The sequence below is a fragment of the Nerophis ophidion genome, linkage group LG13 (genome assembly GCF_033978795.1).
Source record: "Nerophis ophidion isolate RoL-2023_Sa linkage group LG13, RoL_Noph_v1.0, whole genome shotgun sequence".
NCBI classification, from domain to species: domain Eukaryota; kingdom Metazoa; phylum Chordata; class Actinopteri; order Syngnathiformes; family Syngnathidae; genus Nerophis; species Nerophis ophidion.
In genome coordinates, this window is record NC_084623.1 from 15,020,619 (window position 1) to 15,039,603 (window position 18,985).

General features: G+C 39.0%; 1 protein-coding gene across 1 annotated transcript in view; it reads right to left on the bottom strand.

Annotated features, from left to right (window-relative positions):
- Positions 1-18,985, bottom strand: part of dnah7 (dynein, axonemal, heavy chain 7) — a 196,503-nt gene that overhangs the window by 111,564 nt on the left and 65,954 nt on the right. The window contains exons 36-42 of the mRNA XM_061918446.1: positions 15,710-15,907; positions 11,641-11,796; positions 11,275-11,443; positions 10,764-10,890; positions 7,962-8,181; positions 7,249-7,875; positions 480-725 (exon numbers count right to left, since the gene is read on the bottom strand). Of these exons, the coding sequence (XP_061774430.1) occupies positions 480-725; positions 7,249-7,875; positions 7,962-8,181; positions 10,764-10,890; positions 11,275-11,443; positions 11,641-11,796; positions 15,710-15,907 (1,743 nt within the window). The remainder of the gene's footprint in view (positions 1-479; positions 726-7,248; positions 7,876-7,961; positions 8,182-10,763; positions 10,891-11,274; positions 11,444-11,640; positions 11,797-15,709; positions 15,908-18,985) is intronic.

Below are 18,985 nucleotides of genomic sequence, written 5' to 3' on the forward strand. Positions count from 1 at the left end.
TGAATCGAGAATTGCGTTGAATGGAAAAAAATTGTGACCCCAAGAATCGATATTGAATCGAATCGTGGGACACCCAAAGATTCACGGCCCTACTATTTGCACTAAATCTTCTGCAAACATTCCCCGAGAAGGTAAAATACATCGAGGTTCAACACATCATACCTTATCAGCCACCTTAAATGCCATCATTGCTATGACTGTGTTTTGAAAGCCCAGGAACACGCCGGCGCTTCTAAAGTGAAAGAAGCTCCCCCAGTCAAATTGTTTGAGTCTGTCTTACCTATAGGTGTGCACAAACTACAGTAAAAATCTACAATTGCAAGATATTTGATATACAGAAATGATCTGTAATTGAACTCAAGAAACAGGAAGTTATCAATATCTACATTTCTAGAATTATTGTTTTCGTCATTCTCACCCGAGGACAAAAATGTAAAGGTTCCCATCGTCTTACACATTGTATACCTGTCAGTACACACCTGGAACCAGTTAATGGTACAGCAGTTGATGAGAGCAGGGAAGCGCCTCAAGCGGTTCCTAAAAGCATCACCGATGGGACTCATGGCCAACACTACGTGCATCTGTGAGCGACAACGCTCGACAAACATGTTGAAGAGAGCCAAGTTGCTGCCATCTGTCTGCTTATCACGCTCACGTTGACGGTCCAACACTCGCATCTTTTCAATTACTTCTTGTTTCTCGTCAACTGCAAAGAGGTTAGGCACCTAAAAAAAACAAACAAAACAGAAGTAATTGATTTGTGTAATGGTGTAAAACATGTATTTATCACACATGAGTACAGTAAGGATATCTGCAGTAACAATGTTGCTCAGTTTAAGGGGAACTGCATGTTTGTTGGAATTTCACAATCACGATGCGAGACAAGAACACACGTCTTTGTCTTTTTTGTGTATTATAAACAGTGTTAGGTGAGTTACTGAAAACCAGTAACGAGTTACAGTTACTAGTTACTTTATTTCAAAAGTAACTCAGTTACTTACACCAAAAAGTAATGTATTACTGTGAAAAGTAACTATTTACACTGCAAAAAGTCAGTGTTCAAAAACAAGAAAAAAAAAAAAAATTAGGGGCATTTTATTTGAACTACACAAAAATATCTGCCAATAGAACAAGAACATTTGGCTTGTCAAAACTTTCCAAAACAAGTAAAATTAGCAATTGATATATACACATAATGAAATAAATCATATTAGAATATCATGAAAAAGTTGATTTATTTCATTAATTCCATTTAGAAAGTCAAACTTGTAGGATGCATACATTCATTCCAAACAGACTGATACATCCATCCATCCATCCATTTTCTACCGCTTATTCCCCTTCGGGGTCGCGGGGGGCGCTGGCGCCTATCTCAGCTACAATCGGGCGGAAGGCAGGGTACACCCTGGACTAGTCGCCACCTCATCGCAGGGCCAACACAGATAGACAGACAACATTCACACTCACATTCACACACTAGGGCCAATTTAGTGTTGCCAATCAACCTATCCCCAGGTGCATGTCTTTGGAAGTGGGAGGAAGCCGGAGTACCCGGAGGGAACCCACGCATTCACGGGGAGAACATGCAAACTCCACACAGAAAGATCCCGACCCTGGATTTGAACCCAGGACTGCAGGAACTTTGTATTGTGAGGCAGACGCACTAACCCCTCTGCCACCGTGAAGCCCAGACTGATACATTTCAAGTGTTAATCATCTCCTTTTTGGCAAAAAAACACTTAAGACTGATACATTTCAAGTGTTTTTTGCCAAAAAGGAGATGATTATAGCTGACAACCAATGAAAACCCTAAATTCAACATCTCAGAAAATTAGAATATGGTGAAAAGGTCAGATATTGAAGACACCTGGTGCCACATTCTAATTAGCTAACTCAAAACACCTGGAAAAGCCTTTAAATGGTCTCTCGTTTTGATTCTGTATGACACACAATCATGGGGAAGACTGCTGACTTGACAACTGTCCAAAAGATGACCATTAATACTTTAAAGAAGGAGGGCAAGACACAAAAGGTCATTGCCAAAGAGGTTGGATGTTCCCAGAGCTCTGTGTCCAAGCACATTAATAGAGAGGCGAAGGGAAGACAAAGATGTGGTAGAAAAAAAGTGTACAAGCAAGAGGGATAATCGCGCCCTGGAGAAGATTCTCAAACAAAACCGATTCAAAAATGTGGGGGAGATCCACAAAGAGTGGACTGCAGCTGGAGTCAGTGCTTCAAGAACCACCACGCACCGACATAGGCAAGATATGGGCTTCAGCTGTCGCATTCCTTGTGTAAAGCCACTCTTGAATAAGAGACAACGTCAAAAGCGTCTCGCCTGGGCTCAAGACAAAAAGGACTGGACTGCTGCCGAGTGGTCCAAAGTTATGTTTTCAGATGAAAGTAAATTTTGTATCTCCTTTGGAAATCAAGGTCCCAGACTCTGGAGGAAGACAGGAGAGGCACAGAATCCACGTTGCCTGAAGTCCAGTGTCAAATTTCCACAATCGGTAATGGTCTGGGGTGCCATGTCATCTGCTGGTGTTGGTCCACTGTGTTTCCTGAGGTCTAGGGTCAATGCAGCAGTCTACCAGGAAGTTTTAGAACACTTTATGCTGCCTGCCGCAGACCAATTTTATGGAGGGGAAGATTTCATTTTCCAACATGACTTGGCACCTGCACACAGTGCCAAATCTACCAGTACTTGGTTTAAGGACCATGGTATCCCTGTTCTTGTCAAATTCACCTGACCTTAACCCCATAGAAAACCTGTGGGGTATTGTGAAGCAGAATATGCCAGATGCCAGACCCAACAATGCTGAAGAGCTGAAGGCCACAATTAAAGCAACCTGGGCTCTCATAACACCTGAGGAGTGCAACAGACTGGTGGACTCCATGCCACGCCGTATTGCTGCAGCAATTCAGGCAAAAGGAGCTGCAACTAAGTATTGATTGCCGTACATGCTGAAACTTTCCATGTTCATACTTTTCAGTTGGCCCACATTTCTAAAAAATATTTTTGGTACTAGTCGTAACTAATATTCTAATTTTCTGAGATACTGAATTTGGGATTTTCAGTAATTGTGAGTACTAATCATCAAAATTTAAAGAAATAAACATTTCAAATATATCACTATGTGTGTAATGAATTGATATAGTATGTAAAGTTCATGTTCTGAATATAATTACTGAAATAAATCAACTTTTTCATGATTTTCTAATAATATGACCAGCACCTGTATACATGTCATTACACCATGTTAAAACAAAAGTACATTTTTGCAATCAGTTGATAAAACATTGTCCTTTACAATTATAAAAGCTTTTTACAAAAATCTACTACTCTGCTTGCATGTCAGCAGACTGGGGTAGATCCTGCTGAAATCCTATGTATTGAATGACTAGAGAATCCTTTTGAATCGAGGAAAAAAATCGTTTTTGAATCGAAAATCGTGTTGAATAGAAAAATAAAAATCAATTTTGAATCGAATCGTGACCCCAAAAATCGATATTGAATGGAATTGTGGGACACCCAAAGATTCAGAGCCCTAGTAACACATCATGTAGTAACGGTAACTGAGTTACTGAATATAAAAAATAACGCGTTAGATTACTATTTACCGCCGAAATAACGGTGTTACAAAGTAACGCGTTAGTCCCAACACTGATTATAAATCGCAAAAAAATACAGCAAAATGTGGCTAACAATGTAGCCAATGGTAGTTATCTTTTCCGCCTGTAAAGCCCTCTAAAGACATCCAAAGAAATGCCAACAATACTCTATTTACATGCCGTGACCAGCATATTAACCAAGTATTAGCAATATTGTTATTGGAAGAGTTAACGCAGAGGAACTGCTTTAAGTAGCGCCGTGATCACAAAGCGCTAACTGGCTTATGCAGCTATATCGACATACTGAGCTGCTGCTGCTGAGTTGGTAAAAGTCTGTGCTAGTTTAGAAATGATGCTTTGCACCTGGACAGTAGAAGGTTGTGGCCATAAACCGAGAATTTGATTAACTAATTTAGACCCCAACAACATCGCTATGAAGACGCGACAAGATGAATTAATTGTCTAAACGAGGAACAGTAGTCTTGTGCTGAAAGATATACACTTCCCATCAGTCGGCATCCCATTGTACAGTAAGTGATTGTTTTACTATGTTTGTTGTTTGTACTTCTTGTTTAGCACTTAACAACACTGCGACATGATGCTTAGTGTTTCACTAGAGTTGGTTCTGCTTATTACCCAGCTTCTAAAATTTGTAGCTCATCATCCATCCATCCATCCATTTTCTATCGCTTACTCCTCTTTGAGGTCGTGGGGGGCGCTGGTGCCTATCTCAGCTACAACCGGGCGGAAGGCGTCGTACACCCTGGACAAGTTGCTACCTCATCGCAAAGCCAACACAGACAGACAACATTCACACTCACATTCACACACTAGGGCCAATTTAGTGTTGCCAATCAACCTATCCCCAGGTGCATGTTTTTGGAAATGGCAGGAAGCCAGAGTACCCAGAGGGAACCCACGCATTCACGGGGAGAAAATGCAAAATATGAAATAATAAGTTCCAAATCGTCATTTGTCTCAAAGTAGTCATCTGCCATGTTTAGTAATAGTTGTTATTGTTGAAGAAAATAGCAAACGTTGTGATGCGTATGTGAAATTAAAGCAGCGGAAAAATAAATGTTTCGGCAATGCTTAAAATGACCAAAATATGTAAATGTTATATGTTATTATGAGTGTTAATAAAACATTGATGGAGGTTTTTGGATGTTTTTTAGAGGGCTTTGTAGAACTAATACCCATTAGATGCATTGTTAGTCACTGAACGCTAGCATTTATTTTTGATTTAGAATGCATAAAAAAGAGAGACATATATGTGCATAATTAAAAAAAACTGTAGTTCTCCTTTAAGGCCAGACTTCCGTCATTGCTGAATTATTAACAAAAAGGGATTTTGATGCACAACATGTGTGTTGGGTAGTTCATGTGTTCATTAGTTGGTACGATACTTCCTTGTTCATGGCAAATGATGATTTGTAACTCTAGGAGCGAGAATATATAGTTTCTTTAATACTATGTAGTCCAGGGGTCTCCAACATTTTTTCTTCGGTGAGCTACTTTTACAAAATAAAAATGTCAGGGAGTAACTAATGTTTGTAACGTTTACCTTTATAGCTTATTTCAACCCATACAAAAGAAATAAGCTTGTTTTGCCAGAGGATTAACGACTCACATTTTGTATTAAAATATCAACACTATAAATATTGTTTATCAGCATGTGGTCTTCCAGTATGCATTTATTTCTAGTGCAGTTTGTTTTATACACTATTCAAGCTACTTTGAATAAAAAAAGGATGTTGTGTATTATAAATATGTCGGGCTAGACTTAAACAATGCTTTATTAAGGAAGCAGATCCACACTCAAACAGAGCGGTCATTCTCTTACTGCGGTAATTCTTGACTAAATGTGTCTGAATTGAACAGTTATAAAATACTGAGAGTTTAAGCAAATATTATTTAACACCTTGTTGAGTTACTTAAATCAGCTGATTTGATACCCCTGCCATAGTGTCATCAGAGTAAAAAAAAAGATTATTGTAAACACACAACTTTATCCATTAAATCCTAGCATGTATTTTACAATATTATTACCTTGTTTACCTAAAATGGACTGTTCCTTGACCTATGCATGTTTTGCTGTGTTAAATGTTGGTGTGTGCTACCACTATTTACTATTTGAAGATGTTATAGGTCAAAATGAATCTTAAAACATACAGTAAGGAAGGTGGAGCTCGCATGAGAGGAAGAAGGGGGTTAATCAATTTGCAGTGCAGTCAGCTGAAAATGATAGAAAGCGCGACACTGTTGTCAAAGTTGGAATTGCGACAACACTGACACATTTTAAGATATTCAACACTCTACTGCCATCCGGGGGCTAAAGTGGATAGTACACCCGCCAAGTCGTCACGTTTCATGTGTCAGATGAACCGTGAAGTGAAGTGTGAAGTGAATTATAATTATATAGCGTTTTTCTCTAGTGACTCAAAGCGCTTTACATAGTGAAACCCAATATCTAAGTTACATTTAAACCAGTGTGGGTGGCACCGGGAGCAGGTGGGTAAAGTGTCTTGCCCAAGGATATAACGGCAGTGAGTAGGATGGCGGAAGCGGGAATCGAACCTCCAACCCTCAAGTTGCTGGCACGGCCTTTCTACCAACCGAGCTATGCCGCCCGTGACGAAAAGTTCCATCTGAATCCCCTTCCTACTGTATGTCCTGTACATAATGTTTTGCAACATTCACATTCCACCTTTAATCTCCACACATGCCTCAAGCCGGTATTTTTCAACCTTTTTGGGCATATTTTTTGCATTGAAAATATCCGGACAACACCAGCAGACATCATTAAAAAACTAAACTCAGTTGATAGTAAAAAGTCGTCGTCGCAATTGTTGGATATGACTTTAAACCATAACCAAGCATGCATTAATACAGCTCTTGTCTCAAAGTAGGTGTACTGTCACCACCTGTCACATCACGCCGTCACTTATTTGGAGTTTTTTGCTGTTTTCCTGTGTGTAGTTCTTGTCTTGCGCTCCTATTTTAGTGGCTTTTTCTCTTTTTTTGGTATTTTCCTGTAGCAGTTTCATGTCTTCCCTTCGAGCAATATTTCCCGCATCTACTTTGTTTTAGCAATCAAGACTATTTCAGTTGTTTATATCCTTCTTTGTGGGGACATTGTTGATTGTCATGTCATGTTCGGATGTACATTGTGGACGCCGTCTTTGCTCCACAGTAAGTCTTTGCTGTGGTCCAGCATTCCGTTTTTGTTTACTTTGTAGCCAGTTCAGTTTTAGTTTCGTTCTGCATAGCCTTCCCTAAGCTTCAATGGCTTCTCTTAGGGGCACTCAGCTTTTGTTTATTTTTGGTTTAAGCATTAGACACCTTTTTACCTGCACCCTGCCTCCCGCTGTTTCCGACCTCTACAAAGCAATTAGCTACCTGGTGCCATCTACTGTTATGGAAGAGTATTACAAGGTTACTCTGCCAAGCTTTAGACAGCACTGACACTCAACAACAACACATCTTTTGCAGACTATAATTAGTGGTTTGCAAAAAATATTTTTAACCCAAATAGGTGACATTACATAATCTCCCACGGCACACCAGACTGTATCTCACAGCACACTAGTGCACAATGGTTGAAAAATACCGCATTAAGCAAGCCAATTCACTTACCTCACCGGTGTTAAGCACGTTCCCAATGTCTTCCAGGAATGATTCCATTTTGATTTGAGTGTCCGTAAAGAGGAAAACACCGTGAGCTTCGCCGGACGTGGACCTGGTCATGATCAGTTTCAGGTCATCATGCCATTCGGTCATCCCGTAGGTCTTGGAGATCTCCACTTGGAAAAGCTCTGCCTCGGCCATGTGGGCGGCCAGCCGAGTTAGGGACTGGCGCCCGCTTCCGCCCACACCTACCAGTAAGGCGTGTCCACTTGGCTGCTTGAGAATGCGGGAAATGCGGGACACGTGCTCAATTGCAAAGCGGAAGAGCACCAGATTCATTGGTGTTTTGCTGATGGTGTTATACTCGTCCAGGTGTGACTCCACCACTTGTCGCAGCTGGTCTAGCTCTAGCACCTCCCGGTAGCTGCGGTCGTCACCCTTGGGATCGTGGAAGTCGCAGAACATCAGGCTACGTAGGTCATCTTCGGTGACCTTGCCATCCTGGTCCTGGTCTAGAATCTTGAACACCTCATTAAAGTCTGCCTTCATGTGGTCTTTAAAGACCTCATGCAAATAGCCCACAAGCCAGGCCCGGTCTGAGTCTTGGACAAGACGATCATAGTATACCCTCAAGACCTGAGGGACAACATGGCAACAAAGGTAAGAGAGAGAGAGAGATATTTACCAAGTTGTTTTACTTATATATTTTTGTAAAACTCTACCTCATGCACCCAGAGTCGTTTGACCACGTTCATTTCCTCTGCGGTTTCTGGACGTGACAGGCAGATGCCCTGGATGACCCGGGAGATGTCACGAAGGTTGAATAAGTAATGGGACTTTTGAGGGGTGGGTAGGAGATTTTTGGTGGCTTCCTTATACACAGACATGGTTCCATTAACAATCTGAGCCGTCAGAGTCGCAAATGGCTTTGGGAAAGTAAACCTGCAGGACAAATTGAGGAATTACTGTCTAATTTCAATGATCCAATGGTGACAGCTTACAAGGAAATGTTCAAGTTGTTAAAAAACAATGTTTGATTAGTATGAACTTTGTCTTCATGAAAAAAAAAAACCTTATCAGTGAGGATTACAATACATGTTTCATTTCTAGGAATGTCTTTGGCTGAGGTATTTCAGTGATGATTGAGAGCAGAGCTTTTAAAAGGGAAGTGCAAGTTTTATTTTTTTATTTCACAATCGTTATAAAAGACAAGAACGCACGTCTTTTTTTTAGGATTTTATAGATGATTAAAAAAAACGCTTGGAAGATGCGGCTAATTGGAATCAACGTTGTAGCCTTCAAAGCTCAACCAAAAACAACTTTAAAACCATCCATCAACATTTTATATACACACTGCAAGTATATATATAATATAGTAACAGACATGTTTATAACAATATGTAATATGTATTATATATAACGATTATAGTCATTTAATGCATTACAGGAACTCATTTCCTCAGCTTATATATTTCCGTTTCCATAGCAGCACACTTCCGATTTTTGGCAACAAATGCGTGTTCTTACTTCCAGATACAAACGCGAGTGTTTTCAAATCATGATAGACTTGGTAACAAATAACAAAGACAATTATTTTTGGACAAATGAGGATTTACAACCTTATCTTTCTTAACCTGATTATATACAGATAATGAAGTGCTGCTTCTAGAAGTGAGCACAAAGAAAGAGTGAAACCTTGGAGCAGACGGAAGTCGAGATAGTGAAGTCAGCAATATAAATAGAGTGCTTACCCAAAATAAACCGGAAAAAAACGTCCCCGGCCAGCTGGACCAAACGCACAACTGTCCATCGGGTAAGTCATTATAGTATTGATCATGACACACGCAGCATGTCATGAGTGTTATTACAGCTACATACTCTGTCGAGCTAGCTGTGTGCAAACAAAACATGAAATGTGGGCCAATACAGATCCTTTAATGTGATCGTTCATGTTTTTCAGTCAGTTAGATTGGTGTCTTATCGCATTGTGTTGTGCATTACAAACTCAAACACAATTCGGTTGCTGACATAGAAGTTAGCTTATCTGTTATCCCTCAACGGCTAATACTGTAGCACGCCGATGTTTTAGTACACTAGGAAAAGAGTTCCACAGTGTTCGCTCTTAGAATAACAATATCGATACAGCGTGGTTATTATAAAGGTTATGGAACGTAAATGAAGTATCGTTGGTGGTTTTTGAAAGCACTTTTAAAGTGATTTAGAGGCAGAATGGATTGCTCTCATTTGCTGCATTGCTCGCTATCTAGGACGAGCCCATTTTTACAAGTAAGAATGCAAAAAAAAAAACACTTTTTGTCTTCTTGTCTCTCATAGGTATTGTGAACAAAAAAATATATATATATACACACACACACATATATATATAAATATATATATATGTATATACAAAATATATATATATATATATACACACACACATATATATATATAAAATATATATATATATATACATATATATATATAAAATATAAACACATACATATATATATACATATATACATATATATACACACATTAGATTTGATTAGATTAGATAGTACTTTATTTATTCCGTCAGGAGAGTTCCTTCAGGAAAATTACAATTTTCAGCACAATCCCATTCAAGATCAAATACATACATATATACATATATATACATATATGTATATGTCTATATATACATATGTATATAGACATATATATATGTATATATACATATACATATGTCTATATATACATATGTATATATATACATACATATATATACATGTATAGATATACACACATATATATATGTATATATATATATATATCTACATATACATACATATATGTATATATATATATACATACAAACATACATATATATACATACATATATACAGATATACACACATATATATATATATGTATATATATACATATACATACATATATGTATATATATATATATATATATATATATATATATAAACATACATATATATACATACATACATATATATATATATGTATATATATATATATATAAACATACATATACATACATACATACATATATATATATATATATATATATATATATATATATATATATATATATCTTCATGTACATTTTTCTGCACACTACTCGGTTGTGTTTGGTCTAGATTTAATACATGCACTGGAATAAACTTCTCACCAGACTGCTTGCCCCACACTTCTACAAAGGGACACTTTTCGTCCTTAGTCTTTGCCAATTCCAAATGTTTTTACTTCAATGGTTAAACGTTTGGCGATTTTTAACATCTGTAGAGTTGAGCTTTACAGGTGCCATGTCTGCTGTGCCGGAGATGTTTGTTATGGTTACATGTGGTAACATATGATCGTATCAGTTACTATAAAAGTAGTCACAGCTACTTAAAGAGCCTTCACACATCGCGGTTCAGATGGTAGTTTGTGGTGGTTGTGCACCGCACTCAGTGATCGGATGAAAATATTCTGTACCTTTTATTATTAGATATTGTCGTGTAAGTATGCATTACCTTATGGTAAAATGCCAGTCTACAATCCTGGAAAATATCGTAAACATGGTCTTCTCATCAAAATCATTAATGGTAAGCATGTTGAAGTGGCGCAGGTATCGCGGTGTGACCGGGTTTCGTCCTCCACCTAAGGAAGAAGTTGGACAACACAAGATAAAACTGTAATTTTGCACATGCATCTGATGCAGCATGTTTTTGTGGTACCCTCAACCACTGCAAAAATGCACAATTATATAAAAAAATATAAGGTTTTACTGAGCTGAATAAAGTGGGGCCAGCCGACCAGTCACACTAAAGCAGCGATGATAACTTAAATTGATGCTGTTTGCACTAATGTTTACATAAATCAAATGGTCTCTGCAAAAGGAGCTATACAAAACAGTGTAGAAAAACTACACACTTAAACTGACTACTTGCAATGTATTAAACAATTGAATGCCTCCTGCATTATAGCAACAAAGACTGTTCTTAAAACTTGAGTGTCAACTTAAGGATAGCATTTACTACTCACCAGGTGGCCCCATGGCACACATGACCTGAATATCCACCAGCTTAATCATGGAACAGTCCTTCAAGTCGTACCAGTTCCAGTGATCCAGCCACTGGCGCAGCAGCTCTACAGGGGGTTGAGCACCATACACCTCCCTTGCCGGCATATTCACATCATCCACAAATATTACCTAATAAAGAACAATAGTTTGCTTAAAATATGAGGCACGCGTTTTTTCCACAAATACCACAATCTTGTCCTGCCACAAGGTAGCAGTCACATTTTTTAATTGTAAAAGAAAATCTCAATTTGTCACAATGTTTTCTGTTTTTTTGGTGTCGTATAACTACAACTAGAAATGACAGCTTTGAAAGATAATTTTTTTACCATTTTCTGCCCCATTGGAGGACCAAAGACTCCTTTTCGCCGCTTATCTAGCTTGGACATTATAATATTTTGAGTCTGGGCAGCTGTCGTCTGGGCTGAAAAGTTGACAAATAACGGGTTGTACACCTCCTTATCCACATGGTTCAGTAGGAAGTCCTGAGCAAAAACCACAAGAAAAAATAATGCATATAGTCCATTAATCATAGAGTACTCCTACATTCTGGTTTTAATAATAAACAACAGATAAAATAAGTTTGAGGGGAAATTTTGACAGAACTAATAAAACTGCCAAACCAACTTATGCAATGCTCCATAAATCTATAAATAAAGGCATTCAACTATTTTTTTAATCCTACAAATAATCACAGGGATTTTACAATTAAGTTGCTTTTTTTACAACCACTTGGCAGCCTCCTTAATTTACAATGAATGTGACTTCCTTTAAAGGCCTACTGAAACCCACTATTATCAACCACATCGTCTGATAGTTTATATATCAATGATGAAATTTTAACATTGCAACACATGCCAATACGGCCGGTTTAGTTTACTAAATTGCAATTTTAAATTTCGCGTGGAAGTATCATGCTAAAACGTCACGGTACGTTGACGTGTGCGCGTGACGTCACGCATTGTAGAGGACATTTTGTTCCAGTACCGTTCACAGCTATAAGCCGTCTCTTTTCATCGCATAATTCCACGGTATTATGGACTTCTGTGTTGCTCAATCTTTTGCAATTTGTTCAATGAATAATGGAGACGTCAAAGAAGAAAGCTGTCGGTGGGGAGCAGTGTATTGTGGCCACCTTTAGCAACACAAACACAGCCGGTGTTTCATTGTTTACATTCCCGAAAGATGACAGTGAAGCTTTACTATGGAACAGACCGGTCAAGCGAATACGGTTGGATTGGATCACACACACAAAGTACACTGTATTTTGCAGCGATCATTTCGAAAGATCGTGTTTCGAAGAAGGTCTCTTGCGAAGGGCAGAGACGGGCATCGCCACCACCCGTCAACTGGTGCTGAAGAAAGGTGCGGGGCCGAACTTCAGGTTGTACAGGTACGACCATATATTATACTAGTAAATTTGTCTAATAACGTCTGAATCGCTCCCACTGTATATATATATATATATATTTTTTTTTTTAACAAACGCGTCGAGGATGGTTTGCCGTGTCGTGATCCCACTATATAGAGCACAGCGGGAGACAGCATGCAGGTAAAAAGGTATGTAATGCTTAAAACAAAAATGAACAAAAGGCAAGTCTCGCTACAAAAAGGCACTGAAGCATAGGGATAGCTATGCAAAATGTAAGTAAAACTGAATTGGCTACAAAGTAAACAAAAACAGAATGCTGTACGACAGCCAAGACTTACAATGTGTGTCCGTACATGACAATCAAAGATGTCCCCATAAAGAAGGATAGCGTCCGCCAACCTGAAATAGTCTTGATTCCCAATACAAAGCAGTTCAGGCAATAGCACTCAAAGGAGGATGTGAAGCTGCTACAGGAAAACACTAACAAAACAGGAAAAGCCACCAAAATAACAGCGCTAGACAGGAACTAAAGCACGACACACAGAAAACAACAAACTAAAAAAAAAAAAGACAACCTGGTGGAATTTCATTTTTTAACGTTTCTGCTGGTGGTGTGCCTCCGTATTTTTTCAATGAAAAAAAGGTGCCTTGGCTCAAATTAGGTTGAAAAACACTGCCTTAAAGACCTACTGAAATGAGATTTTCTTATTTAAACGGGGACAGCAGGTCCATTCTATGTGTCATACTTGATCATTTCGCGATATTGCCATATATTTGCTGAAAGCATTTAGTAGAGAACATCGACGCTAAAGTTTGCAACTTTTGGTGCTAATAAAAAAGCCTTGCCTGTACCGGAAGTCGCAGACAATGACGTCACCGGTGTGAGGGCTCTTCACGTCCTCACATTGTTTATAATGGGAGCCTCCAGCCTCAAGAGCTATATTCGGACCGAGAAAACGACAATTTCCCCATTGATTTGAGCGAGGATGAAAGATTTGTGGATGATGATATTGATAGTGAAGGACTAGGGAAAAAAAAAATAGATTAAAAGCGACGGCTCCGGGCAGCGGCAGTGTCAGCGTTTCAGAAGTAATTAGACACATTTACTAGGATAATTCTGGAAGATCCCTTATCTGCTTATTGATTTAATATGGGTTGCACTTGTATAGCGCTTTTCTACCTTCAAAGTACACAAAGCGCTTTGACACTACTTCCACATTTACCCATTCACACACTGATGGAGGGAGCTGCCATGCAAGGCGCTAACCAGCACCCATCAGGAGCAAGGGTGAAGTGTCTTGCTCAGTACACAACGGACGTGACGAGGTTGGTACTAGGTGGGAATTGAACCAGGGACCCTCGGGTTGCGCACGGCCACTCTTCCACTGCGCCACGCCGTCCCGTTTTAGTGAGATTTTAAAGACCTACCTCGAGGTCGGATGGCTGCGGTGAACACGCAGTGTCTCAGAGAGAAGCCGAGGAGCCAAGATCACAGCTGCCTTTTAAACAGCTACTGCAGGAGGACTAATAATCCAATGATGTCTCCGGTAAAAAATATATCGCAATTTTCCCATCCAAAAACATGCTGGTTGCCGTAGAGAAAACATGTTCGCTTGACCGCTCTGTGTTAAAAACAAAGAAACACCGGCTGTGTCTCAGTGCTAAAGACAGCTGCAATACAGCATTGTTCTTTATAATCTCCATTATTAATTGAACAAATTGCAAAGGATTCAGCAACACAGATGTCAATACTGTTTGATTGCGCGATGAAAAGAGACAACTTTTAGCCGCAAATGGTGCCGCGCTAATATTTCCTGACAGTCCGCGACATCACGCGCACGCGTCATCATTCCGCGACGTTTTCAACAAGAAACTCCGCGGGAAATTTAAAATTGCAATTTAGTAAACTAAACCAGCCGTATTGGCATGTGTTGCAATGTTAATATTTCATCATTGTAGCGTTCCGGTAGAGTTCGAGATGCTACCTCAGTAGAAGCATTTAAGTCTCACCTTAAAACTCATCTGTATACTCTAGCCTTTAAATAGACCTCCTTTTTAGACCAGTTGATCTGCCGCTTCTTTTCTTTCTCCTATGTCCCCCCCTCCCTTGTGGAGCGGGTCCGGTCCGATGACCATGGATGAAGTACTGGCTGTCCAGAGTCGAGACCCAGGATGGACCGCTCGTCGGGACCCAGGATGGACCGCTCGCCTGTATCGGTTGGGGACATCTCTACGCTGCTGATCCGCTTGAGATGGTTTCCTGTGGACGGGACTCTCGCTGCTGTATTGGATCCGCTTGAACTGAACTCTCGCGGCTGTGTTGGAGCCACTATGGATTGAACTTTCACAGTATCATGTTAGACCCGCTCGACATCCATTGCTTTCGGTCCCCTAGAGGGGGGGGGTTGCCCACATTTGAGGTCCTCTCCAAGGTTTCTCATAGTCAGCATTGTCACTGGCGTCCCACTGGATGTGAATTCTCCCTGCCCACTGGGTGTGAGTTTTCCTTGCCCTTTTGTGGGTTCTTCCGAGGATGTTGTAGTCATAATGATTTGTGCAGTCCTTTGAGAAATTTGTGATTTGGGGCTATATAAATAAACATTGATTGATTGATTGATCATTGATATATAAACTATCAGACTGCGTGGTCGGTAGTAGTGGGTTTCAGTAGGCCTTTAAATGTGCCACTACTCATGTGAGGAAACCAACTTATGCAAAGCTCTGTGGATAATAATAAAGGACATTTACAATTAAGTTGATTTATTCACAGCAACTTTGTAGCTTGGCTTCTAATCTATAAAAATTATGAAAATGTTTCCACGCTGAAGTGATGACATTCATTGGACGGCTGCTCTTTTATTACGAACAAGCTCTATTTAGCCAATGTGGCCAAGCCTGCAAAGGAAACAATGCAATTTCGAGAAGCCGCCATCATCATCATCATCCAGCTTGCACCCTGATGCACTAAATTCAAGAAAAAGAGACTCTCAATCAACACTTCAGTGAGCAAAAGCATACGCACTTACAGTAACGTAGACACTCTTGCCAGTACCAGTGGGGCCGATGAAAATAGTAGGCTTCTGGTTGGTGACAAGGAGCCTCATCAGGGCCATGTAGCGAACCGTGTTCTCCGTGGGCACGATGATCTCGTTAAACTGCATGTCCTTGGAGAGCGGGGGAGCGCCTTTAAGCTCCTCTGTCCACAGCTCCCATTTCCCTGGGCCCTGAAATGTAATAAATTATAGTTAAATATTAAAACAAATATTTTTCCTTTGTTCTATAATTACCGCGGTATAAATGATAATCCCTGAGGGGAGAATATATTGTGTCTCTTCAATACAACTTGTAAAAATGTTCACGTTTTTATTAGACCTCCAGGACTCTAAGCCAGTGTTTTCCCCACCTTTTTTGAGCCAAGGCACATTTTTTGGGTTGAAAAAATCCGGAGGCACACCACTCAGCAGACATCATTAAAAAACGAAACTCAGTTGACAGTAAAAAGTCGTTGTCGCAATTGTTGGATATGACTTTAAACCAGTGGTTCTCAACCTTTTTTCAGTGATGTACCCCCAGTGAACTTTTTTTTTAATTCAAGTACACCCTAATCAGAGCAAAGCATTTTTGGTTGAAAAAAAGAGATAAAGAAGTAAAATACAGCACTATGTCATCAGTTTTTGATTTATTAAATTGTATAACAGTGCAAAATATTGCTCATTTGTAGTGGTCTTTCTTGAACTATTTGAGAAAAAAATATATAAAAATAACAAAAAACTTGTTTAAGAATAAACAAGTGATTTAATTATAAATAAAGATTTCTACACATAGAAGTAATCATCAACTTAAAGTGCCCTCTTTGGGGATTGTAATAGAGATCCATTTGGATTCATGAACTTAATTCTAAACATTTCTTCATAAAAAAAGAAATTTTTAACATCAATATTTATGGAACATGTCCACAAAAAAATCTATCTGTCAACACTGAATACTGCATTGTTGAATTTATTTTCACAGTTTATGAACTTACATTCATATTTTGTTGAAGAATTATTCAATAAATATATTTATGAAGGATTTTTGAATTGTTGCTATTTTTAGAATATTTTTGAAAAGTCTCCCATTTGAGAACCACTGCTTTAAACCAAAACCAAGCATGCAACAATATAGCTCTTGTCTCAAAGTAGGTGTACTGTCACCACCTGTCACATCAAATAAAGTACTATCTATCACACCCTTACCTAATTTGAGTTTTTTTCTCTGTTACCTAATTTGAGTTTTTTTCTCTGTTTTCCTGTGTGTAGTGTTTTAGTTCCTGTCTTGCGCTCCTATTTTAATGGCTTTTTCTCTTTTTTTGGTATTTTCCTGTAGCAGTTTCATGTTTTCCTTTAAGCGATATTTCCCGCATCTACTTTGTTTTAGCAATTAAGAAGATTTTTGTTGTTTTTATCCTTCTTTGTGGGGACATTGTTGATTGTCATGTCATGTCCCGATGTACAGAGGTCCCTTTGCTCCACAGTAAGTCTTTGCTGTTGTCCTGGCATTCTGTTTTTGTTTACTTTGCAGCCAGTTCAGTTTTAGTTTCGTTCTGCATGACCTTCCCTAAGCTTCAATGCCTTTTCTTAGGGGCACTCACCTTTTGTTTATTTTTGGTTTAAGCATTAGATACCTTTTTACCTGCACGCTGCCTCCCGCTGTTTCCGACATCTACAAAGCAATTAAACGGTTACTCTGCTGAGTTCTCGACAGCACCAACACTCAACAACAACACATCATTTGCAGACTAGAATTACTGGTTTGCAAAAAATATTTTTCACCCAAATAGGTGAAATTAGATTATCTCCCACGGCCCACCAGACTGTATCTAGTGCGCCGCGGCACAGTGGTTGAAAAACACTGCTCTAAACTTTATAAAACTCACATGGCTATTTTGAATCCATTGCCTTGACCACTCGGCCACAACAACTGTGATAATTAGAGCTCCCCCTATTATGCAAGATAAACTTTTTAATGATGTCATATTTGTAATGTGTCCCTCGAGCCTTTTTATTACCCGCAGGCTTCTAAATGAACATTTTATTATATATATCACTGGATTGCAGAGGTGGGAAAAATTAATGATTCTCCAATGCATCATGATTAGAAAGTGGGCAAGCCATGATTCTGTTGGAGGAATATTTACCACCTTTAAGCAGAATAGAACACCTTGGAATTGGCCTTTGTTCTGCTAAAAAAAGATGAGCTCACCCTTTTTCTTGTCTATATATATGCACTCTCACACATATTATTATTAATGGTGTCATAAAGTACCCGTCTGGAGAGAGAGTGAAGAAAGAGTTGTGTGTGTTCGCTCGGCACACAAGTCAAGTCAACTTTTAGTTTCGATACCCCAGGAGGACAAAAACATGAGAGACGAGCAACTATTTTAAAGGTTGCTCTGACCTTAAGATAGCTGGTCTCTTTCTCTCCAGCGCTTGTATGACAAAGGTTTGTATTTACTAAGGCTGTGAATCTTTGGGCACCACATGATTCGATTTGTGGGCTAACAATTTGATCCAGAATCAATCTTTGATTCAAAACAATTCTCGATTCAAAGTCAATATTTTTTTAAATTACATTGGGTGCCAATTCTTTGATTTACTACATTCCTTCACAAAATAAACAGCTCAAAAAAATGTCTATATTACCGTATTTTCCGGACTATAAGGCACACTTAAAATAATTTTTTCCCCTTCAAAACTCGACAGTGCGTCTTATAACCCGGTGCGCCTAATTTACGGAATAATTCTGGTTTCGCTTACCGACCTCGAAGCAATTTTATTTGGTACATGGTGTAATGATAAGTGTGACCAGTAGATGGCAGTCAAACATAAGACATATGTGTAGACTGCACTATGATGGCAATATGACTCCAGTAAACAACACCAACATTTTATATGTTCCATTGAAAACTTAGAAAATTACACAGGGCGCTCAAAATTCTATCAAAATGTGTTAGTACGCCTTCGGTAAGCTATGAAGCCGCACCCATGGATGGATTGTCGGCGCATTAAACATACAAGTATTATAATGGTGTGTATAAGGTAAGACATATTATCTGGCGTTTTGTTTTGCAATATTATGCAAAATCAACTTTTCTTACCTTTTGGTACCTGCTGATCTGTATTTGGAATCTCCCTAAGTCCTGAAAATGTGCGCGCTTAGTCGATAAGCTTCTTCTTTTTCTCTATCTTCTTGTTATGGGACATTCATCCTACGCTGTTGCCATTTTTAATATAAAGTAGTGTAAAGTTCTTACTTATATCTGT